Source organism: Phoca vitulina, unplaced genomic scaffold (assembly GCF_004348235.1).
Source record: "Phoca vitulina isolate PV1807 unplaced genomic scaffold, GSC_HSeal_1.0 scaffold22, whole genome shotgun sequence".
Lineage (NCBI taxonomy): Eukaryota > Metazoa > Chordata > Mammalia > Carnivora > Phocidae > Phoca > Phoca vitulina.
The window spans coordinates 45854531-45878316 of NW_022589725.1; the positions used below are offsets into that span (position 1 = coordinate 45854531).

The 23786-nt window shown below is 53.9% G+C and overlaps 1 protein-coding gene across 1 annotated transcript in view; it reads right to left on the reverse strand.

Moving 5' to 3' along the window:
• Nucleotides 1-18132, reverse strand: part of EDAR (ectodysplasin A receptor) — a 35402-nt gene extending 17270 nt beyond the window's left edge. The window contains exons 1-5 of the mRNA XM_032420107.1: nucleotides 18076-18132; nucleotides 17220-17342; nucleotides 16302-16483; nucleotides 8667-8752; nucleotides 1279-1365 (exon numbers count right to left, since the gene is read on the reverse strand). Of these exons, the coding sequence (XP_032275998.1) occupies nucleotides 1279-1365; nucleotides 8667-8752; nucleotides 16302-16483; nucleotides 17220-17342; nucleotides 18076-18126 (529 nt within the window). The 5' untranslated portion in view covers nucleotides 18127-18132. The remainder of the gene's footprint in view (nucleotides 1-1278; nucleotides 1366-8666; nucleotides 8753-16301; nucleotides 16484-17219; nucleotides 17343-18075) is intronic.
• Between the last annotated feature and the right edge of the window lie 5654 nt (nucleotides 18133-23786).

Consider the following 23786-nt stretch of genomic DNA (forward strand, 5'->3'; position numbering starts at 1 on the left):
TTACTACTTTGGGAACCCTGGGTGAGTTGGGATGCAGAGAGGAAGAAGCCCACAAACAAGTGTCATGAAGACAGTTCCATCCAAGCAGAAGTCACCTCGGAGGGCCAGAGATTCTGTTCTTGGTTTGGCGCCATCCTGTGTTTCATGCAATTTCAACCTAAGTGTCATAATCAGACTCCCAGGGCAAAGGTGGTGAAGGGGCTGCCACACCTCTTCCTCTGTTCTGTCACCTCACCACGGGGATCCCTTCCCCAGGGGGCTCTCGCTGTTTTCCCCAATAACGCCTGCCATCGACACGTGCAATGCCCTGCTGCTTGCTCTCATTCTCTGAACTAACAAACAGGATTCCGGTCCTCATGAGGCAGGATCCAGGTGACCCACCATTCCCACAGGAAAGGGACAAGATCTAAAGCACCGGGGACCCTCTGAAGGAGGCCAAGGCCATTTTGGAAAGAGGCACCAGAGCTCGTAGCCCCAGCGCTGCCAGTTTCCACACCCATCCTCCCGGGTGGTGTGTGTCTGCAAGAAATCATCATTTGGATGCCAGGTATGGATGATATAAGTGCTTTAATATTCACTGGTTGTGTGCTATTCCCTGCCCCCCACTCGGGGCCTGGTGGAAATGAGACTCCTATATCCTAGCAAAGTCTTCCAGCTTTGATGCTCTGTGAATGTGCAGGGTCAGGTTTGGGGGGGTGATGCCGAGGCTAGCGTGCTGAGTGCACTGTGGGACTCTGAAGGGCCCCCGAACCTCACTGAGACCTGGGCCTTAAATCTGCTTAAATAATGGATGGCACTGAAATAGCCCGATGGCAGCAGGGACCAGCATGAGGCCTTGATCTGAGAGAGACGGGGGCCTCGGGGGCCTCCACCCTCCTCAAAGCCTTTCCATCCCTAAGGGATTAACGAGCAAAATGTAGTTCTCGGAAACTAATATTAAGTGTTGGGCTCTGCAGGTTGATCTGAAAGCCAGCAACAGAATGGCTGTGGCCCAGCCACGGGTGGGAAGCTTGTTCTCTGCCGCCCAGCCGCCTGTGTCCTGAGTACCACCCTGCGGCTCCAGGATGTGCCTTTCTTGCCAGTGTGTTCTAAGGGACCCCGGGCTCCCATGGAGAGATCGCTTCCACTCCTTGCGGACATCACGACCAGCTTCCCACTACTGGGGGCACCAAGGAGCCCCTGCTGCCATTCCTCATAGCTGCTCCCAGCCTCCCTCTTCGCTTTCACCCAAGTGCCTTACTTGTAACAGCTGGCTAGCTGCAGAAGCACGGTCCTTACCTTTGTGGGCGTGCTGGAAGGGAGAGAGGGTGCTGCTGCCAGAGGTGCTGGGGAAGTTGGCAGAGACTCCGGAGCTGGCTCCTGCACCTGCAAGGGGAACCCAGTCACTTCGTGTTCCCCGGGATGACCTGGACGAGCCCCACCTTCAAGGACAGAAAGCAAGGTGCAGCTGCAGAGCCAGGGGATTTAGAATTCTAGATTACACAGGCGCTGCAGCAGGGGGCGGCGGGACGGGGGACACTTTCATTTCTTAGCGTGTTTCATAATCCCTAGAGAGCACTCTGACCTCCCAAGAGTTATTCTTCAGGAAGAAGACACATAGGTAAATCTGCTGAGACTCAACAGTGGTGCCTCACCAACTCAATTTTTCTATGAACAGAGGTAAAATATAGGCCATCCATAGAGATGAGAAAAGTCCATATATATACAGAAGGAGTGGGGGGAAATAATACTTGAGAAGTTTCTTCAATTACATAAAATAAGAATGTATTTTAATACTTTTTCTAGTTATAAAAATAATATGTGCCATTATTAAAAATCAGGAGAAAAAGGGAACACAAGAAAGAAGTAAAAGAATCACTGATAGCCTCACTACCTGAGGTTGACAATTTGGTGTGTTTTCCTTTAGGATTTTCCTGTGATTCATTTTTTTAAATACTTGTGACCAAACAGTTTAAGAGCAGACATGAACTTTGCTTTCCCTCAAAACTGTGACTCATAAAACTTCCCTTTCCTATTTAAAAAGTATCACTTTAGCAGGGGTGAAATGGAAGCTGGTTTTGTGACCAATCCCATCACTAAGGAATTGTTTGGTTAAAACAAAGCAAAAATGTTCTGCCACAGAAAACACGGCGTCCTGATGGTCAACCTTCCTTTAGGTGGGACTTGAGTTTTGCTGTTGATAAAAATGATCCTATTTCAAATACGCGTCCTTCTGTCTGGCTTTTGTCCGTATGCGTGCTGGAGTAATCTGTGAAGTGGGCCTGCACACTCCCAAGTAAGGGCGGGTGAGCTGGCCTCCCCAAAGTCACACACCTGGTCCCCATAGCCCGCCCAGCAAGGAGGAGTGACGCTGACTCAGGGACCTTGGTCAGCCAGCCTCCAGGCTTCCGTGAGAACCGTCTCTAACAGGGACGTTTTCTTTAAGAGATGCTTCTCAGGAGAAACCACACTCTGTGGATGATATTTCTAAAGCCGCCTGCGCACAGAGCATGGGGCAACTCAGAGACAGGGACCACAGCCAACCGGTGAGGCAAGTCCTGCTGAATTAGCCACACATCTGTGTCCAGTCAGGAGACAAGGACACGGGAGAGCAGGGCCAGAAACATCTGCTCCTTACACCCTTTCACAAATAGAAATCTCTGCGACTAAAATAGAGGGAAGCTTGGGAGGGCCCAGGGACAGGCTGAGGACTGGCTCCTGGGGTAACTGCACTTCTGTGAGGTGCCGTAGGTCTCAGAGCCGGCCCATCGGTCACTTGGGTTGGCCGGGAATTTAACTGTTGGCCGCTGGATGAGAAATGTCATCTGCAGGCTCTTTAAACAACGCACGTACAGTGGGGGAAGCACTGAGGGCTGTGAGGCACACACCCTCCCCAGCAACTCCAGGACCGGGGCTGGCCCGGGAACCCAGGAAGGCTTGTTGGCCAGCACGGGATCTGCTGGTGCCGCCCTGCCGCGCTTCCAGCCCGTGCTGGGAGCCGTCTTGCCAAGTCTGAGCTCTCAGCACCAGAGGTGTCTCCTCTGTGGGGATTTGCTGCTTCTGGAGCCCAGGGACCTAGCTTATCTGGAGCTCCTGGCCTTGGCCCCTTCACCTGTCTCTATCCCTGAGGGCCTGCCTCAGATGTGGACGCTGGTGGGCGCAGAGCACCGCAAGATGGACGGGGCGGTCTCTCCCTGCCACAGGGCACCATGAGTTCTGTGGTTCCTGCTTCTTTCCTTCTTTCTCAGCTGTTGGTCGCCGGGACCACTTCTTAGCTCTCCCACTATAAGAGAGAGGCGTGCTGAGGGGTGCAAGCAGGTCTGCCCATGGGGCCCGAGTGCTCACCAGCACAGGCTGCCCTTGAATGAATGCAGACTGCAGAGCTGACCTGCTCAGAACAGAGGCTGCCCACCTTACTCCCAGCCCCCCACCCCGCCCCAGCTCTCGGGCCCCGTGGTCACACCCCTTCCTCCTTCAACGACAGTTGGAAGGGGCAGTTCTTCTGCTTCCTCTGCTGGGTCTTCCGGCGCCTGCGGTTCCAGGGAGTGGCCCTGCTGGTGACCAGAGCTTAGACTTGCCTTTCTTAGCTTGCCTTTCTGGAGCACAAACAGAAGCTTTCTCGGGCTCCCTACCCCTAAACTCACGACAACTCTCTGCTTTTCCATTTAGCCTTCTCCCCTGGCCTCAGAACCAGTGGTCCCTTGGGAGGTGTTGGTGGGAAGGTGCGCCCCCCTCCCCCCGTCCCTGTGAGGGCTCGTGCGCGTGGCCGACCCTGGGGCTGGAGGCTCTGCTGTGTGCAGACCACGCGGCTCCCCTCCAGTGTGGCATAGGAGGCTTCAACGGCATCCAGTCAAGTGGGGAAAGTGACGTGGGGCAGGGCTTCAAGCAGAACCTGCTTTCCTTTTTAAAAGCAAACATGGCACTGAAAACAAAGCTAATCTATCTGTTTGGTAAGGGACTCAAGGGAGCTTAAGCTATTCCTCAGGGAAAAAAAATACCTGTGGGCTCTGTTTGTGGATTTGTCATCTTTGTCTCTTCTTGTCCCTTTCTGCCGGGGCTTGCCAGCCAAGGCTGGGGGACAGGGGCTGGGGGCACACATGCGCCCAGGCCTGTGGTCCAGGGAGGAACAATGAAAACAGCCTGGCTGCACACTGACTTCGCGAGATGCCTCTGCGCCTGGCTGGCAGGGCTGCTCCCCAGGCGCCGGCAGCAAACACTGCGTGCGGGCTGGGGCACATCGGTAACGCACGCCCCATCGCCCCCAGCAGGCGGCTCCTGTCCTCGCTCAGGTGGCAAGCAGGGCCTCTACCCTGGTGTACGACATTTCCCTCGAACTGAGCTCCAGCCAGTGTCAACTGAAGGGCCCTGGGCTGCAGGCGCTGGGCGGTCTGTGCTCGGCTGTTCCGTGATCCCTGAGCCGACCAGGGGAACGTTTTGTTCATCCCACGGTGAGAGGGAGGGTGGGCTGGAAGACCTCATGATTGGAGGTCTATCTCCGCGCACAGATGCCCCAGGACAGCATGCCACGGCCACCAGCTCCCTGCATGGCAAGTTCCCTGTTCCAGGCCCTGCTCTGCTCTCATGAGCATTTGGTGTCTGGACAGTTTCCTTCCGCTCCAGTATGTGCCCTGTGTTTTGGGTTCATTTGGCCTCCTTGGAACAGATCATTAGATGAGAATGTTCTTCAGTTGTTGTTTCTGTTGGGTGGTCAACTACTGATCCATCTTACCCTGCATGATGCTCCCACTGGAGCCTAGCTTTAAATAAGCAGAGAGGAGATCCTGCAGGATAGGAGTAAGGGAGGGTTGATGAAAACTGCAGTCCCAGAAAATCGCCATGAATTGCCACACGAAGTCTACATTAAAATGAAAGTAAGTAGGGCCTGGCTCTGCTTAGCTCACTGGTGTGTTCGGGGCAGCACTGACTTGGGACAGTAAGTACGGGAGGTGGCGGGCTCCTCACGGTGTTCGTCCACTTTCCTCAAAAGGATTTTGAGAACTGTAAGCACGTGGCTTAATGCAGTAATACTTCTATTCAGTGTGATGACAGGATTTACGGGGCCTTTGAGGTTTGTTAATCCACACAATTTATAAACATGCCATATATATTAAAGACTGCTGGGATTCTCTCTGCATGGGGCAAGCAGGTTGAATTTTCAGGAGTGATTTGTTTATTGATTCTTAGTTGTTGGCGAGGGTGCCCCCAGGCTGCTGCGTCGGCCCAGCGCCCCCCAGTGGCGGATCCTGGAACAATGGGCAGAGCCGTTCAAACCTGGCTGCTCAAAGTGAGGGTCCTCCGGAGCTTGCTGGAAATGCAGTCTGGGCATCCACCCCAGACCTGCTGCGCCAGGATCTCTTTTTTAACAGGACCCTGGTGACAGGTGTACGCATCCCAGCTTGAGAAACACTGTGTTAGAAACAGCTGGCCTTTGGGCCTTTGGGGATGCCAAAGCTTCACACTTGAGTGGCATCACTGTTGGGCATTGCACGATGGCATCTGAATGAAACTTGCCACAGCTTTCCTGAGAAGGCTTTTCCAAAAGGTGAGTCCATCCTGGGCCTGACACAGGGCTCGGTGTCTAATAAAAATGAAGAGGAGTGATGATAAACATGATGCCAATGGGACAAGTGAGTCCCCAGGCCCAGAGCTGCCTCACTGGTCCCTCCAGCGCTCTGTGAGGGAGGGCTCCTGCCAGCTGGGCCCAGGGGAGCTGACAGAGGACAGGAGGTCAGCAAGTGAGGTGCGGCCTGCGTGGGCCTGGGAGACCCGGGGTGGAGCCACGCTCACAAAACCACAACACGAATTCCGTTACGAGACAGCTCTCAGGCGTGGGTTCTCAGGACTTTATTTCTCAGGAAAGAAAGAAAACCAGACAGTGCTGGTTTACCAAGTGGATCTTGTTCTTTGCCTTCACTGAAAAATAACCAAAGGGCTTCTTCTCTCTCTTCCATCTGGTGCTGATTTCCAGGACAGACAGCGATGGGATGGAAGTGGTTTCTGTCACCACAGCGTCCGGAAGGAAGCCCTACACTTTCCTGATGGGCAAGCGGGTGGGGAGGGGAGGCCCTTCTCTCAAGGCTCTTCAGCACTCTGGGGGTGCCCGGAGCATCTGGGGGCCTCCCTGTTGCACTCTAGTGGTTTACAGAAGAGTCCTCATTTACACTTGCTTTGTGTTTTCAGTACTCAAGGTATTTGGGGCGTGGATGTGTCAGCCCTATTGACATACTGAGAGGGTATAATTTTCTCAATTGTCTAGGAGAGGAAACAGACACGGAGGGAGGTTTCGAGGCTTGCAGGGTATTTTAGGGTCCCTGAGTACCAGCCTCTGTAGTAACTTCCACTGACTTCTGTTTTCATCAGGGATGACAACTGGCCCAAAGGCAAGATGATTGTAACCAATGGTCCCATTGCCCAACACTTCACAGAGCCACGTAGAGAAGCAACTCTTCCCCTAAGATGGAAGAGCAGTTGCCGCACAGAGAGACAGGGAGTGCCCCTGAGGGTGGGGGAGAGCCGAAGCAGCTCCTGGCCGGCCCTCTCTGCTGAGGAGCTCCCAACCCGGGCACCCGGGGCTCACTCCCGCACGGGCGTCTTCCCGGGAGCTGCCCCTCGCCCCTGGCTGTCCCAGACCTAATACACACACTGCATGCTTTCCCCAGGGTCTGTGCCAAGTTCTCTGACCATGGCTTTGCACAGTCCGCTACTTATTGACTCAGGGTAGCTTCGTGCAGCAAGGACCCAGGGAAATCACATCAAAACCAGAGGAAGTGTCTCAGGTTGGAGGCAAAGGCGCTCTTGACCACTGACTGTAGGCTCAGGGAGGTGCCTGGTGGGGCTCGGGCAGCCAGCCGACATCGGGGTCATGATGCATGAGGTTTCCCTCAGTTCCTGGCTTTCCTGGGGTGACACTGTCAGGGTCAGCCTGGGGGTTTGAGTCCCAGGGTCTTCGTGGAAGCTGTGGTCATAACCAGCTTTTCTGGTTCTATCTGCTGCTCCTGAGCAGGAGTTTGGGGTCAAAAGATCTCTGGACTGAGGAGGTGCAGAGCCCATAGCTGGAGAGAGTAACACTCATGTCCACACTTGAGGCCCTGACCCAGGCTCCATGCACCATGTCACCCGACAAGGCCTAGCCAGTCGCCTCTCCCCATATCCCATACGGACACACAGAGGTCTGGTGGCTTGCACCCTGACTCTAAGTTTCACTGGTTTTGCTGGCCTCTTCTAGATCTGGCTGCTACGAACCTGCTATGAGGCCTTACTGGGAGCTGGTTTTCAGTTAAGCAATTCAGGGCTGGGGGTTAGGGCAGGGATGCACTCATTCTCGAAGTGTCCAGGGCTCAGGGGCTTTGCTTTCTCTCCTCATGCCATGGACCCCACTATCAGATGGCAAGAGGAGGGAGGTGCCCCTCCAGCCGGCCAGGTGGTTATGGAAGTCCCGCACAGGGACAAACCTCACGTGTCAGCTGTTTTCCAGGTTCCACAGGCAGAGCCTTTTCAACACGGGTGGGGAGTGTCTGACATCTCAGTGAGGGCTCCAGCCCAGAACTGTCTGGTATTGAATCGGCTGGGATCCCCCAGCAGGAGATAGTGGTACGGCAGCTGACATCACCACAGGACCTGCTGGCAGCCCGGAGCCCTTGGGCCTCCTCTAATTTGTGAATTGATGAGCATGTGGCTGGGTACAAAGCTCCGCTTTAAAGACACGCAAATCCATTACTGCGGGCGCATCTACTGAAGCAATCTAGGAAAGAGGGGGTACCCCCCTCCCCGCCGGCAGCCCTGCCACATGCTCACCTGGGTACCTCCTCTCCCTGAACCCAAAGGCGAAGGAGAGGGAGAGGTGGTCCCCCTCTCTTCCTGCTCTCCTTCCCCACTTCCCACCGCTCTTAAGGGGCAGGCCCTTGATCTATTCTCCTGGGCAGGATTATTGGGAGCACATGGGGTGGGGGCCTTCGAGAGAGCTGGGAGAGGCAGGGTCCCCTCACAGCCTTTCTTCTGCCCTGCAGTGGGAGTGGGGCTGGGGGAGAGCAAGGAAGGGCTCCTGCGGCCCAGGGACCAGCTGTCCGCCCACCCACCTCCATGGCGTCTCTCCAGACCACAGTTCCAAGTGGCTACACACTACATTCTCTGGAGCAGAGTTCCCTTCCTCACAGATACATGCAGTGAGGATCAACCAGAATGAAAACAGGAAAGAAACAGCCTATGGTGGGACTCTGAACTTGTGAGCCTCACTGCTCACATGGGCTTCGTGGATTCCGGTTCATTCACTGTGACCACTCCTCACCTTTCCCTCAGCCTTACCTGGTTTGAAAACACGTATATGAGAACTTAAAATCATCTAGCGCTTTGCAGGACTTTGCACAATACCTTGGCAACTGTGATCTCATTGGTTTTTCCATGAATTGCATGAAAGGGGGGTTCAGATTTTTGTGACCCCACATTACAGATGCGAAAACTCACGCCAGGTGGCAGGTGACTGACCTGTCTCTCACTCGCTAAGCTCGGCTGCAGCGAACCTCCCTGCAGGGGCCTGTGCCAGGCTGGCCAGCCCACGGGAGTGTTTTTGGTTTTGCCCTCACTGTCATTCATCTGTCCAGGTGCTGGGACTGGCTTCCTTCTACACCCAGGGGAAGGAGAGAGACAGTGGGGAAGCAGTACCGCTCTGACGGAAGGACAAGAGCACTCACATTCCTTGGTGTGGGGGGGTGCCAGGAGGCAGGAGTAGCAGACCATGCCGTAGATGTTCCTGGGTCTGTTTTCCAACATGTAGTAGCTGCAGGGAAGGAGAGACAAGACAGAGCAGGCGGCTGAGCCAGGTGTCACACAAGCAAGTACTGACCACTTGGCATGCCCATGATTTAGGCATGATCCAAGCATGATCTAAGCATCACCAAAGGCAGGAATGAGACATATGCTGTGGGAATCAGGAGCTCTCAGAGCCAGCTGCCCATTTTGACCACTGAGTTTCCTTGGGAGTTTTCAGCATGACTTGAAATGGAACATTCTTTTTCCAATATTGGGCCATTTGGGGCCCTTAATCTCTCCTGTTTGGTTCTTTTCACCGATGGATTTGCTCAGTGTGTGTGAGCGATCATCATCTTCATTCACATCAGTCACTGGAATATCTGCCAGTAGAACCTGATTAGCTCTTTGGGTGTCCCAGCCAGTGAGCCAGAACACCCCGGAGGAGGGGCACACCCTGACCCAGCGAGTGCCTGTCTCAGAGCCTCTAGCCTGGTGGGATTACTGGAAAATGCACCTATGAGCCCCTCGGACACTGGCACCTCCCAGACCTCCCGCACACCTGCTGAGACTGGACAGAGCTGGCCGCAGCGGACAGAGAGATAGCGTCAGCATCTGGAGAGGCCAGTGCAGAAGGCCTTCAGCGTGGCCTGACACACAGCCAGGTCGTAACTGAGATTGCTTTGCTCCCCCCCCAGTAAGCACCTGGCGCAGACGCTGCCTAAGGCAAGCGCTCACACTGGGGTTGTACACACTGAAGGAAAAGGACAAATCACTCACTGTAAGATGGTGAAGTCTTTCCCCCTATTGATGCCACATCTTTCGAGCTTCCCAATGTCAATGAGGCAGCCCCGGTGACCACGCTAGCTCTCAGAACGCCCTCCCCGCAGAGCTCTGCACCCTGGGTCAGAGCTCTCCGCAGGACCTGCCACCCTACCCACCCAGCAGTCCTCGCTTCCGGCGCTCACAGCTCAGGCTCCTTTCCACCTGCAGGTTTTGGCGCTTCTCTTGGCGTGTGCCTGCTTTCCATAAACACACATTCGGTGGTGATCATGGAGCCATTTATCACATCATGAGAGGTCGATTAAGTAACGTGAGCTGGTGCCAAAGTTTTCCCTCATTACAAGTCAAAAGATGAAAAATCCCTCTCCACTATTGGATTTTTCCATGGTTGGTTTTTAATCTCTGTTTTATTAGCCGTGCACACTCAGGCCTCCACTGATGGCAGGGTAGGTGGCAGCGTGGCAGAAGTGCTGAGGGGGGGGGTCTTTGGACTCCAGCCGCCATGAGCTGGACCATTACCAATAACATTATGATCGTAATTGCCTGCCCTTCCTCAGGGCCTTTTATCCTCAGATCCCTGTGTATCTCGTAAACATTAATTAACCAATCTCAAAACACCCCTCAGAGAAGCCACAACAGCCAGTTTTCCAGATAAGCCTTCTGGAAAAAGCCTCTCTCAAACACACATTCTGCCACCCTCCAGAAGCCATCCGTGCCTGGGACGCAGGAAGCGACAGTGCGGTGGCCTATGGTGCATCTGCTCCCACGAGGCGGCCTGTGTCTGTGTGTGGCCTCCCGGGGGTGACAGGCTCCAGCTCAGCCGCCAGATGCTTAACATCCAGACCCAGTGCTGGCACTTGGGGCTCTGAGTTACCCCTCACCTCCACCTCCAGCACAGTCCCCTGCCAGGGCAGGACTGTCTCTGTGGCTGGACTGGGAGTCCCTCGGGCCAGCCCCGTTCATATATGCATTCCTGGTACTTGTGCTGGGTACTGAGGAGGGACAGTTTCAGGCCAACATTGGTTGGAAAAATAAATGAATGAGATGAAGTTCTTCTCCGTGGAAGTTCAAAGTTCACAGACTGACAAAAGCCCTGAGGGAGTTCTGTGCCTCTTTCCTCCCTTTTTCAAAAGCAGAACCACAGCTAGGCCCACCCTGTTTAACCCTGGGTGCTGAGCTCTGTCTTAGATGAAGAGTGCAGCCACCCAGCAGGCAGAGAACCCCGGGCTCAGGACAGCTCCTCGCTGGCTCTACGGGGCAGCCACACTCCGTGCCACACTCCATGCCACACTCCGTGCACGCCGGGGGGCTGGTCTGCTTCCCCTCCTCAGCACACGGTTCCTTCTCGCTCTCATCCCGAGTGGCTCTGGCTGGCTCCCACGGGGCTCGCAACAGCGGCAGCTGGGCCTCCTGTCCTCACTGCGCATCTGGACCAAGATGTGTGACGTATTAAATAACTTAGCCAAGAAACAAAATACCGAAAGGCAATCCATCTAAAAAAATGAGTCAGCTCCGGACGGCCGTTGCGGGATCTCACTGCCGGAGTCGGCATGTTGACTACCTCACACATTTCCCGGCACGCACTGCTGCGCAGAACATTCTCAAGTGTGAGAGTTTCCTCCTCAGGACTAACCTCAGCAACTCTTGCTGTAGCTTACACCCAGATCTCTCTCTCACCCTGGCTGTGCAGGAGTGGGGAGTAATTGTTTGGGTGCCTATCTGACAGATTCCCATCAGCTTGAAGCCGGGTGTTCATTCAGGGGCCCGTGCCCCATCAAAGATTGTCGTCGGGTCCCTCCCTCTTTCTGTAGAGGCCTAATTTCCTATACTTGCATCTATGTTTAGACTTTTCTTAGTTCTTCTTTGTTTTTTTCCTCAAAGGTTGATTAAGGTAAGTAGACCAAGATAAAACTCAGGTTAAACGGGGCCTCTGGGGGCGCCTGGGTGGCTCAGTCAGTTAAGCAGTTGCCTTCCGCTCAGGTCATGATCCTGGAGTCCTGGGATCGAGCCCCATGTTGGGCTCCCTGCTCAGCGGGGAGTCTGCTTCGTTCTCTCCCTCTGCCCCTCCCCCTGCTCATGGGCACCGGCGCGTGCGCTCTCTCTCTCAAATAAATAAATAAAATCTTAAAAAAAAAAAGGGGCCTCTAGAATCTTCTATGAAGGGACCGAGTTCCTCCATGTCAATAGATACATAGATTTCCTCCAAAGATTTCCTTGCCTAAGCTTGTAATGGATGCCACTGAGCCATTGGATGCTCCATCTTCCCACACAATGTGGCATGTAGAACCGTGTCCTTCACCTGGTCCTCCAACCACCCCAGAATGCCTTATTTGAAGGGAGGAGACGTGAAGTGGAAGCCGGCCAACAGAAGGTGAGATGGGCCACAGCCAGCCATGGGTAAGATGATGCCCTGGCAGGGGGCGGAGGCAGGCTACGAAATCCAACCTAAGCTGTCTTCCTGTTCTCCTGTTTTTGTTCCTGGTCCTCCCACGCAGCCTTGCTCAACAGGAAAGCCGTGTATGCTCATTGTTCTGCCAGCATCTCGGCCACATACTGATGCACAGCAGAGAGGGCAAAGAAGGAGCGCGTGCCTGCCAAACCACAAGGGGGCCAGGGCCAAGGCAACCTGTGGCGTTAGGAAGACAACTCTGAGGCTGCCTGCATTGTGGCCTGGCAGCCACCCGGACTCAGGAATGAAAGCAGCCTTTCACCGAGCAAACAGGGCCAGCTTACCAAAACCCCTTGTAATCCTCCCCTGTGACACAGCATGAGAGCTTTATTTGTTCCCTAGACCGAGGGCGGGTAACAGGAGGTAGGAGGCCCTGGCGCCCTCCGCTGACACACACCAAGCTCCACAGAGCCCGTAGGAGGAGGCTGGGGCACCAGAGATAAAGTAGGGCCTTTTGTGGCAGTGGCCTCGGGGGTTGGGAATGACAAGGCCAAACTGGAAAGCAACTACATCTTCATATCCGTGGAGCAATGTGAGGACGCACTGAGATGCAAGTGGAGATGTGTCTCCAGCACAGTGGCCTTCACCCACTGAGCGAGTGTCCTGGGGGCTGGAGACAAGGCGTGGAAGAAGCTGGTCGCTATTCTCACGGAGCAGGAAGGGAGTTACTCAAGACTTCAGAACTGGGAAGACCCTTTTAAGAGTATAGATGTCAGCCTCCCCACTAATTCTACAGATAGTTATCCTTATCTTTTGAAGCCTTCGAGAGGCAGGGCATGCACAGCAATTCCACCGGCAATCCTCTTTCTGGGAAATGTGTGAGGGCCAAGGAAATTGTCTTCACTGCCACAGAACAGCCTTTCTCGTGACCACGCTGGCCCCTGCCTACAGGGCAGGGTTATGTACTGCACTGGTCCCAGGGCTGTGCTTTCTGGCTAGAAAGTCTCTGTGGAGCTAGGTAAGAATGAAACAGGCTGTTCAAAGTTCATAATCACTGCCCCTTTTAGACCATCTGGAATAATCTCATGGTTGAATCTCACAGACCACTGTGGGATGCATGCATGGTTTGAGCCACGGCTGCATGGCTGGGTCAGAGCCAGCAATGCTGTGGGCGAGGCTCCATTCTGCACCTACCCTTGCTTCTTCTTTATGAAGCTGCCTCACTGGAGGAGCCTGTCTGGACCATCGACTCCCACACCATTCATGTAGAGATGGCTTCCAGATCCGACCTGAGCTTCTGTCAGATACCTTGGTCTGGATGTTACAACCACCTCAAATGCACATGTGGGTCCGCCATCTTCCCTCCACCTTCCCTCCACTAATCCCAATCCTCCTGTATCCCACATCTTAGCAAATGGCATCACTGTCCACACAGCTGGCCAAGGGTGACATCTGAGATTCTTCTTCAAGATCTCCTTCCCCACACCCCACATGCCCTCGGTCTACAACTCCAGTCCATGCTATCTATCTTCCAGTGAACTCAGATTTTCCCTCTCCTTCCAACTTCCAAGGCTCCCATCTTGACCCAGTTCTCACAATGCCCCTGGGCTCCCATGTCTTCCTTAGCAGCACATTTTCCTCACTGCTGCCTCTTTCCAAGGTACTGCCCAGTTGTGTTCTCTACCAGCTTAAAGTCTGCATGGTGGCCCGCTTCAGCATCGAGCTAAAGACCAGTGTCTTCAGCATCATTTTCCAGAGCCATTTCCCCTCTGGCCCCTGCACCCCTTGCTGGTTTCTCCACACCCCCATGGGTGCGCCTTCCGTGCTGCCACAGGGACCCTCAGCTCCACATCCCATCAGGTGGCTTGCCCCTCTGAGCTTTGCCCTGAACATCTCAGAGAACTCTGTCCTAATTCTTAGCGTGACTAACTCCCACCATCCCAACGTCACCTTGAGAAGTCTTCTGAGACCCCTCCCGACCCACCTCCCTAACCATGAAGGGAAGGGTCCTTCCTGGACTTCTAGAACGCCGTGGGCACCTACCACACTATGCTGTGGTCACTGATTTCCTTGTCTCACTACCTCACAGAAAAGAGGAACCATGTCTTTCCCCTTTGCCTCACTAGTTTCTACTTGGTAGGCTCTTAATTCATGTGTTTACTAAAACAAGTGCAGGAGCAATTAGGCTAGGTTGCGAATGTCAGGTCAGCTTCTCACACCGAGAGGCTCTCAGAATGAGTTGAGATTTTGAAAAGAGGATTATTTGCTTTCCAAGGTGAACATGGCAAGGGGTGCATGCTTTTCCTTGGCACACCTATAGTTAGTCCATGAAACTCTGTTGTGTCATGCCTGCACCAATAAAAACTAGCGAAGATGAAGTTCCAGGAAGCAGACACTTTCTCAGAGCCTAATTCTACCCACCTAATAAGAAGACCATACTGAATTTCTCTCATTCAAGCACAGCATCTGTGCAGAACACTCTCTCAATGGACACTTGTACCATTCATGGGGGTGGGGGAATGCCTTGATTTTTCTTCTTCTAACATGTTCCTTTTGGTGGATCCCCCACAATGCAATAACCTCAACAAATAAATTAAAGACTGTCAGCTACAAAACTTTTATTTTTATCCTATTATTCAAGAGACAGTCTAATATCTTCCCTGGGTATAGCTATCTGCTTTTTTGCATATTGAAAAATAAGCCTCTGCAGTAAGGTTCCCCTGCTTTCTTTATTCATTTGATCATTGTGTTTGAATCACACGCTGTCTCAGGGACACTGACATGGAGTTATCAAGCAGATATTTGGAAATGCAGGTCTGTGGCTCTGGAGGTAGGTCTGAACTGAAGACAGAAAAGTGGAGAGAGTAGGGGTGGGGGATGGTCACCAGCAGAAAGATGGAAGATGAAAGCCATGGGAATCAATGCTTCTCTGTAACAAATTTGAACTAAGGTTAATTTCTGCAAGTTGTAAGATCTCCTCATTTTAAAGAATTATTCAATTCCAATCTATTCTTAGGTTGGTGGGTCTTTCTGCCTTCTTTGTATTTCCTTCTTCTTACAGACTAATGCCTCATGTTCTTATTTGAATATATCCTTCTTACTTTCTTTCTTCTCTTAATTCAGTACAATGATCCAGAGAAGATAATGTGCACAAGTGGGTTGCAAAGTATAGTGTGCTATTCAAAATGCCACTGCTACCACAACCAGCACCACTGCCTCCATCACCAGCACCTCCATCATCACCACCACCATCATCACCACCACTGCTTCCATCATCACCACTGTCTCCATCACCACCACCACCACTTCCGTCATCACCATCACCTCCTCTACCATCACCTCCATCATCATCACCACTGCCTCTACCATCACCACTGTCTCCATCATCACCACCATCATCATCACCACCATTACCTCCATCATCACCACCATCTCCTCCAGCATCACCTCTATCATCACCACTGTCTCCATCATCACCACCACTGCCTCCATCATCAGCACCTCTATCATCACCATCAGCACCTCCATCATCACCACCCCTGCCTCCATCATCACCATCATCACCACGGCTTCTGTCATCACCACTGTCTCCATCATTACCACCACTGCCTCCATCACCACCATCACCACCTCCATCACCACTACCACCACCACCACCTGTACCACCTATATCACCTCTACCACCCCGTAGCCTTTGTCACTGCTTTGTTTTTATCTGGAGCCCTTGCAAGCACTGTGCTGTGTGGCCACTAGGGGGAGGCAGCAGCAAGAGCCGTGGCTTGGTAGATCCTGGGTGTCAAGGCTGCCCTTCCCTCTCCCAGGCAGAACTTGCTAATGTGTCCTGCCTGTCAGAAGGAAGATTTTATCTTTCTTCCATGCTAACTACATTTTCACTTTGCTTTTTTGGGAAAACTTTTGATACATAACCGAATTGTGGTGGAATTATAGGTACCACATGATTCACATATTCCTATTAATAGCTTTTACCCTCAGATTTTTCCAGAATACAAAAACACTAGATTTAGACAGTGTATTATACAGTATATTAGTTTTCTTTTCTTCAAAGCATTCCACATGTGTTATCTTAAAGTATTCAACAAATTTGTTTGGTTTGGGTTGTCAGAAGATATTATTACGATTATGACTAACAGCCACTTAAGAGACATGGAAGCTGAGCCTGGGTGGGCTGCCCATCCTCTAGGTGGCAGGACTGGCCATCCTAGACCCCATGCTTCCTGACTCCAGACAGGTGCCCCCCTCCCTGTGGAGCTGCCCCTTGTAGAGCCAGCAGGAGTGACGATACATTGTAGTCTGAGGTGCTCACTTTCCCTGGGGCCTCGCCAATGAGACATTCAGGGCCTTCTGCAGAAAGCATCCTGAGGTGAGTCCTGGCAGCGGCCATGCTTACCCAGGGAGACACGGCCCGCACTCAGCATCATTCTCCATGTCCCCCGGCGTCAGCACCGTGGCCCGGAAGAAGCCCTCGCAGTCCTTGTGGCGCCTGCATATCTGGTAGCCTCCTTTGGAAAACTTCTCCGCCGGGCAGGGGACACAGCCATAGTCCTCATCTTTGGTGCCGTAGCCACAGGACTGGCCGAGGAACAGGACAGAGGAACACAGGTGAGTACACCAGCTGTACCTGCCATGAGTGGACCTGCAGTCCTTGGGGCACACTGGGTGCATTGTACACGCCAGGCACACTGGCTGTTTCCAGAAGCTTCTCTTGCTGGGCTTTGGTTCCCTGACCTGTCCTAACGGCAAGCCCCTGTGCCTCCAACTCTGAGCTCCTTTCCGCAGTGCTCCTGGGCTTCAGACGCTGCCCTGCTCCCGAGGGTCCCTGAATAAATTCAGCCAGCTAAGGGGATGACCTGCCAGTGACACAGCCCGTGGCTTCTGACGTGCTTGACTCTCTACAAGAGCCCTGAATGCTGATGCTGGGGGCGTCTCTCTTAGCCCTTAACAACATGCTGAGCCTTTCCTGCAGGAGAGGGCGACGCCACGCTCAGGAGTCAGCATGCCGTTACTGCAGGACATTAGTCATGCCTCCGGTTCAGATGCCCTGAAACCCATCTGATCAAGGTCGAGTAGGAAAATGGTTGTCCTCTAAAAAAAATGTTACAAATGCCCGGCCATCTCTCACACCAGGGAAGCACTGTTCCTGTGCTCACTGCTGCTTAAACCCTTTAACGTGGCGCCTGAGGCCCACGGGCGACCGGCCTGATTTAGCTTGGGGACACACGCAGAGCGATATACACGCGATGGTGACACCACCCGTGTGACGGAGGAGAGCTCCCCGGGGCCCAGGGGCAGCTGGCAGGGGCCTTACCAGGTAGGGCTCCTCCCCCGGGCCACACTGCGGACACTCGTGGCACAGCCCCGTGGTCTGGTTGTAGTACTCATTCTCACCGCAGTTGGAATACTCTGCTCTGGCCGAGCACAGCAGCGACACCTGCCAGGAGAAAGGGTGTCCTCTTGGCCTCCGTGCCTCCCTGGAGACACGCACGCTTACTCGGGTGGGTACCCTGAGCAGGCGCTGCAGGGGAAGGAGCCTGGGTGGGGCACCGGCTAGTCACTTGGCGTTCATGTGGTGCCAGATCCCAGTAACTGCAGCTAATAAACTGGGCAGGCCATCCCATTTCCTGCCACTTGGCCTCACTGCTGGTCCCCCGACCCCTCCCTCAAAACTCCATCTCATCTTCCAGGCCTGTTCCAAACGCCCTTCACCCACGAAATTTTGCTCCCACCCTCCCCCAAGTCACAGAGGAGGCGGCCCTCTTCCCAGAGCCTCCAGAACAGTGGATTTCTGTCACATGTGGCCTCTTCTCCGCCAGAAGCCTGGATCTTTCTCAGCGGGGGGACCCACAGGCATGGTGCTCACCAACAGCCGCTGGGTTGTGTATATTGCAACACAAAGAAGCATTTAAGGACCTTTCTATCCATGGAACCCTAGAAAGGGAGCCACCAAGAAGTCCAATCTGACCTGGGTGCTGCTCAGTGCTCTGCACCCTCGGAAGAGCCGGTGAGGGGCTGCTGGCAGCATCAATCCCATTGCACGGCTGCGTAGACCGACGCGGAAGAGGCCAAGGGACCGGCCGCCTCTGGCAGCATGGCAGGTAGAGGCGCTCCTGCCGGAGCCTCCTCCGGGGCCACTGCAGGTGCTCACAGGGGGAGGCTGCACTTACCACCAGCACGGGGAGCCAGGACATCCGCTTGCCGTCTCCTGCGTGGGCCATCTGCTCCCGCCGCTTTGCCTGAAAGACACACTTCATGGCACCCTGGCGCCTGCACGGCCGGAGCCGCTCCAGGACGGACTGGCCACCGCCCAGCCCCGACCCGCAGTCCGGCCGCCTCCACCACGTCCCACCGAGGGCGAGGGGCCTCCCTGAAAGCGGGGCACGAAGCGAATACACCCTAAAAGAAAAGGCGGGTTTTAAGCTGAGGCCCAGGCCCCTTGGGCTGACTCTGTCCATGGCCTTTCCAGTGTCACACCCCTCCCAGGGAGAAAGGACTAGAGTGCATGGAGGGCCTACTGTGGAAGACAGGATGATGACCAAATGTTCACCTGCTCACAGCAACTGAAGAAGCCTGGCTTTACACAGAGTGTAAAGGGGTGCTCCAAGCAGGTCCAAATCCTCAGGCTCCAGGGCACCCCTGGAGATACTACCAGGACTCAGAGCCTGGCCCGGCCCCTCCCCATCCCACTGCCCATCCTCCCAGCCCCGCTGGTAGGTTCTTCCTCTCCCTGTTGAGAATAGGCTGTGATCAAAGCGTTGAGGGTACACAAGGCCAACCACTTAATTTTATAGCCAAGACAACTGAAGCCCAGAGGGTGTAGTGACTTGTCCAGGGCCACACAGCCACTTAATGGACAGAGGGTGGCTGTGGCCCAGGCATTCAGGTGCTTTCTCCAGCTGCTAAATCAATGCACTGCTTTGAAGGAGGAGGTATTGTGTGTCACCTTTCCATCGTCAGGATGGGAGGCCTGTGTTTCTAACTGAAAGCAGTTTTACCTGGGAGCCTGACTGTACAAAGACAAGTGGCGGTCCCGCGGGAGCACCCACATCCCTCACTTGTCACTGCTGGGTCACTGCTGTCTTGCTTTGACACTGGGGGTGAATTCCAGACAAAACAGCAGGCCCTCTTCTGATGGCTGGGTTGTGTGAGGAAATTTCCAGAATAAACCATGGGCTCAGGAGTCAGACTGGGCCTTGGGAAGCACCCCCCAAGAACATTAACCCTCTGAACCCTCTTGATCTCGTTGAGCCGTCTCTGCTCACGGAAACCCCTAACTCCTAATACCACACAAAAAAGACTGTGCAGGGTAGTTGGAAGCAGGAGACCCGACGAATGGGAAAACCATTCTTGTTTCTGGAGAAAAGCCCTGAACTTTGTACTTCAATACAGTATCTTTTTTTTTTTTTTTAAAGCATTTTATTTTCTGTTTTTATGTATTTACGAGAGAGAGAGAAGGAGAGAATATCCAAGTAGATTCCCGTGGAGTGTGGAGACTCAGGGCTCGATCCCACAAACCATGAGACCATGACCTGAGCCGAACCCTAGAGTCAGACGCTTAACCGACTGAGCCACCCAGGTGCCCCTGTTCAATACAATATCTTAAAGGCATTACGGAGCAAAGCAGTCGGAAGATCATTTATTGGAAATGAAGTGGAGTTGGAAGAAGAGAGAGGGCTGAGAAGTCAGGAGTCAGGGAAGGACCCAGAATGGGGAAAGCAGGCCCAGTGAGCTGGAGGCCCGGGGGCCTGTGGGGAAGGAAGCTCTGTGAATGTACAGACAAATCTTCTTTTCCAAATCGCCCAGGACTCAGCATCCTGCTCAGTGAGATTTGGAGGGAGAATGCACGTTTAGGAGAAGCATCCTATACCTAAATATGTAGGAGAGGCCAGTGAAGGACAGACCCAAAGAGCTTTGTCCACCTTCCAGCTTCCGGTGTCCTCCTGAGAACGGCGGCTGTGGCTTCCTCTGGGAGGACACCAGTGACCCCCATCCCATCCCCTGATGTGGAGCAGCCAGCGCTCACCCTTCCCAAAAGGAGAGGTTGGATAAAATCCAAGATATTGTGCTTGTTTATCATCACAAGGAGCAAAAATTCCAATGGAACATCAGTTCTGTGTAACACCGTGAGGGGCTCTACAAGAAATCACATGGCACAGCTCTGGGTTTGTATTTGTAAAGGCTGCTGTATACACAGAAGCAGGTCTGGAGTGATATCCACAAACTTTTCAACAAAGATTTTTTTTGGCAGGGGTGAAATAGGGTTGAGGTGACTACGGACCGAGGGGGTTATGGGGAAGGCTCCCTTTCCATACAGTTCTTAGTGTCAGAATGATGTACCAGTGTAGGTGTAAACTCTGTGATCAGACAAAAAGTCAGTAAAGACATTTCGCTTTGGGAAGAAGCATCTGATTGCTCTGAGAACAGGCTGAGAAGGATGTCCCAAGGGTGATTCCAGAGACAGAGGCCCCATTGGAGACACCTGGGAATGGGGTAAGGCCCCGGGGGCCTAGATCTTTCCGGGATCTTTTCCTTGCTTACCTTGGAGGTGTTCTCACCTGTGAGTAACATCAGGGGGCCTTTGGGGAAGGGTTAGGTTTCCAGAAACTCTTGAAGAGATACAAAAGCTACTTTTTCTCGCTTTCTAGCATGATTGCTGTCTATAATTCAGTGCCACATTTACGTTTGAAACACACTAAATGGACTGAGGCAAGATTAAAGCACCCAGCCACCCCAGCAGTGAACTTCTGGGTGTTTTCCTTCTAGCAACGGAGCAAGCTGGGGCAGGCATGGAAGGAGGCAGAGGGAGGCCTGACCCGCAGTCCCGCCAGGTGGGGAGGGTACGGTACAAACAAAGGAACCCGCTCCCTGCCCGACCGACAGCCCTGCCCTGGCTTCGGGATGGTGGGTAGCAGGGATGAGTGCAGCGCAGCGCGGCCAGAGGCTCTCCCCAGGAGAGCTGCAGCCCTGGAGGCCTTCCAAGAACAATACTAAGGGTTTCTAATTTAATTGACTTCTAATTATAGCTGAGTCTGGGAGGGCTTCCCTATAAACACAGAGAAGGGTTGGGCTGGGTGCACCTTAGTGTCAACCTAGAGCTTTTATTGAGAGGCTCATTAAAGATGTTTCCAGGCGAACCCAAGAAGACAGAAAAGCAAAACAAATACACAAGGGAAACAAAGTCTGTGGGGTCGGGTGCATGTCCATCAGGACTACCAGTTCTCAAAGAAGGGAACTGGGGTGGCAGAGGGGGGTGAGGGCGGCCTCTGGTTAGGGTTCTGTTGCCAAAGCCTGACTTCCCTGGAGACGCAGCTCTGCACTCAGGAGCCAGCCTGGCCTGGGAGCACGGGGGCCCAAGCTGCTCCCAGAAGTGACCTCCTGCTTGTCTTTACTTGGGGGATCCCCAGTGCCCTGAGCAGGGCAGCGCCCTGGCCCGCGGCTGTCAGAGGTACGAGTGGAAGGAGTTGAGCCCCTACAACTCGGACAGTGATGGAGACATGAAGGCCGCAGCAAGACGTCTCTTCCCGTGCCCTGTCCGCTGATAGGCAAGGCTCTGCTTCACCGCACACCGGACTGGCTGCCAGGTGGTCTGTTTGTGGGGGGACAGGGCGCGGCCACAGGTGAATCCACCACCGCCTGCCCAGCATGGGAAGCACACTTCCCTCGTCTCACGGCCACGTCTTGGTGGCCTAGTGCCTGTGGCCACTTTCGTGACAGCACAGAGACCTGGGACCAGGTAAGCCCTTTGCAGGAAAGTGCTGCCCACTTGGCCCTTGCTCACTGCTTCCTCTGCCTCCCACAGACTCTACCATTCCTTCCTCAGCACTATTTCCTCCTAGAACAACACCACCACCATGAAAACGACAGCTGACGACTGTGGACCTCTGACCCCCGCCCAGGTACCCCTCTGGCTTAACCCTCACCACCCCTGCGTGAGCTCGCAATCAAGGGTCAGGGGAGAACAGGTGGGAGAACAGGCTGGAACTGTGGGCCCACGTGGAGAGATGAGTGCTCCTGGGATTACTGGCATGTTTCATTTCCTTTCCATCCGTGACCTCAGCCTGTAGTCCCAGACGGGCCGTTAACCAAATAGGAAAAAAAAAAAAGGTGATGATTAAGAGCAAGGGCTGAATCACATCTTGGCAAGTTGTGTAGCCACTCAGTGCCTCAGTTATATATAAGCCTCAGTGCCTTATCCGTGAAATGGGCATAAGAGGAATGCCTACCTCATGTGGGGGAGGAAGGGAGGCCTGACTATTCCTGAACTTGAACTTGGCCTCTCCTGCTGTGACCACCACCTCAGCTCCAGTCTGTGCATTTCCAGCACAGAACTTCCCTATAACATCCTCACTCTGTGGCAAGACTTTGGCTGACACCAAGCAGGCTGACCTCTGGAGACTGGGGCTGGGAGACGCTCGGGGAATAGTGCGGTTGGGCCCCTGGTTCAAAGAGCTCCAGAGAGAGGTTGGGGCTCGGCATAAAACCAGAAGGTTCAGGGTAGCTGGCAGAGGTGTGGGCCTCAGGAAGCTTGTGGTTTGTTAACTTGGAGGGTTGGATGGAGCTGAGATACATCACCACTGAGGTGTCGTTCTCACATCCATTCAAAACTACGAAGCCTCTCCAATCGGGGCCAATTCTGGGCTAGAGGTGGAGGGCTCACAGAATGAGGCCCATCTCCAGGTGACTGGAGAGTGAGGGGGCCAGAGGGTCACCCACAGTTTGGGGGCTAGAGGTCCAAGATGCTCGGGGGTCACCCCGTGGTGTGTGGGGCAGGAAGGGCCTGATTTGTCGTGTTTGGCTATTTCAGCAATATACTCTCACCATGGCCACTTCAGCCACTGACTGAAGCTTCCCACGGAGACCACTGACTAGGAGGAAGCTATGGGGGGCAGGTGGCCTGCACCTTTGGAGGCACCTGACCCATTCTTGGGGAGATCAGGGCAGGCAAAGCCTCACCCAGGTCCTGAAGGGCAGGTAAGAGCTTGCATGGAAAGAGGTGGGAACAATTCTCCCAGGAAGTAGGAACAGAGGCCCTAAAGGCTGGAGGCGAAGCCACGGCCGGACCAGAGGGCTAAGCACGAGGTCAGATGGAGTCTGGAGGTTGCCATGGGCCTCGTGCAAAGGCTGGGCCATGCAGTGACAGAGTGGCAGGACCAACTTCCCACTGCGGTGACAAAAGGAGCCACTCTGGCAGGAAGTGTATGTCACAATGCCACCCGACACACACACATATCACTAAGTCACGTGAAACAACATTTATACTTACTGCACACAACAGACTGCGATCTACTCCATCCCATTTTCTTTATTCCATTGGAAGAGTGGCGTAGTTGCAGCCCATGAAAATGACCCGGGTACACCACCACGTGGACATGATCAGTAATTGGAAAGCCACTGGCTTAGACGAAGACAAGGCAGGAGGGAGGAGGCCTGCGAGGAGCTGATGGTGGCCTGACCTCAGGGGGGGCAGGGGGTGGAGAGGGGGGCCTGGAGGGTCCAGGACTAAGGAGACAGGTGGTCAGAGGTGACAGAGCACTGAGGCTGGCCCACATGTCCGTGTGGCTGCTGGGTGCGCAGGAGGCGTGTGGGGCTCCTACTGAGCAGGAAGTCGCAAATGTGAACACATTGAAAAGCCTGGAGGGCCTCCAAGAGGAGGCAGCCTCTGGCAGCTGCACACACATGAGTTGAGCAGGAGAAAGATCTGAGCAAGGGAGAGTTTATGTGGTCCTCACAGTGTTGGCAGCCTGGGTTCTAATAGGCTGTCCCTGGCTGTCACACGGACGAGGACCTGCTCATGAGAAAAGGCCCTGGTCTGGGCCATGGGGTTGGGGGAGGGTGAAACAGAGGGGCCCCTGTCCTCAGGTGCCTTCCTTTGTCTGCA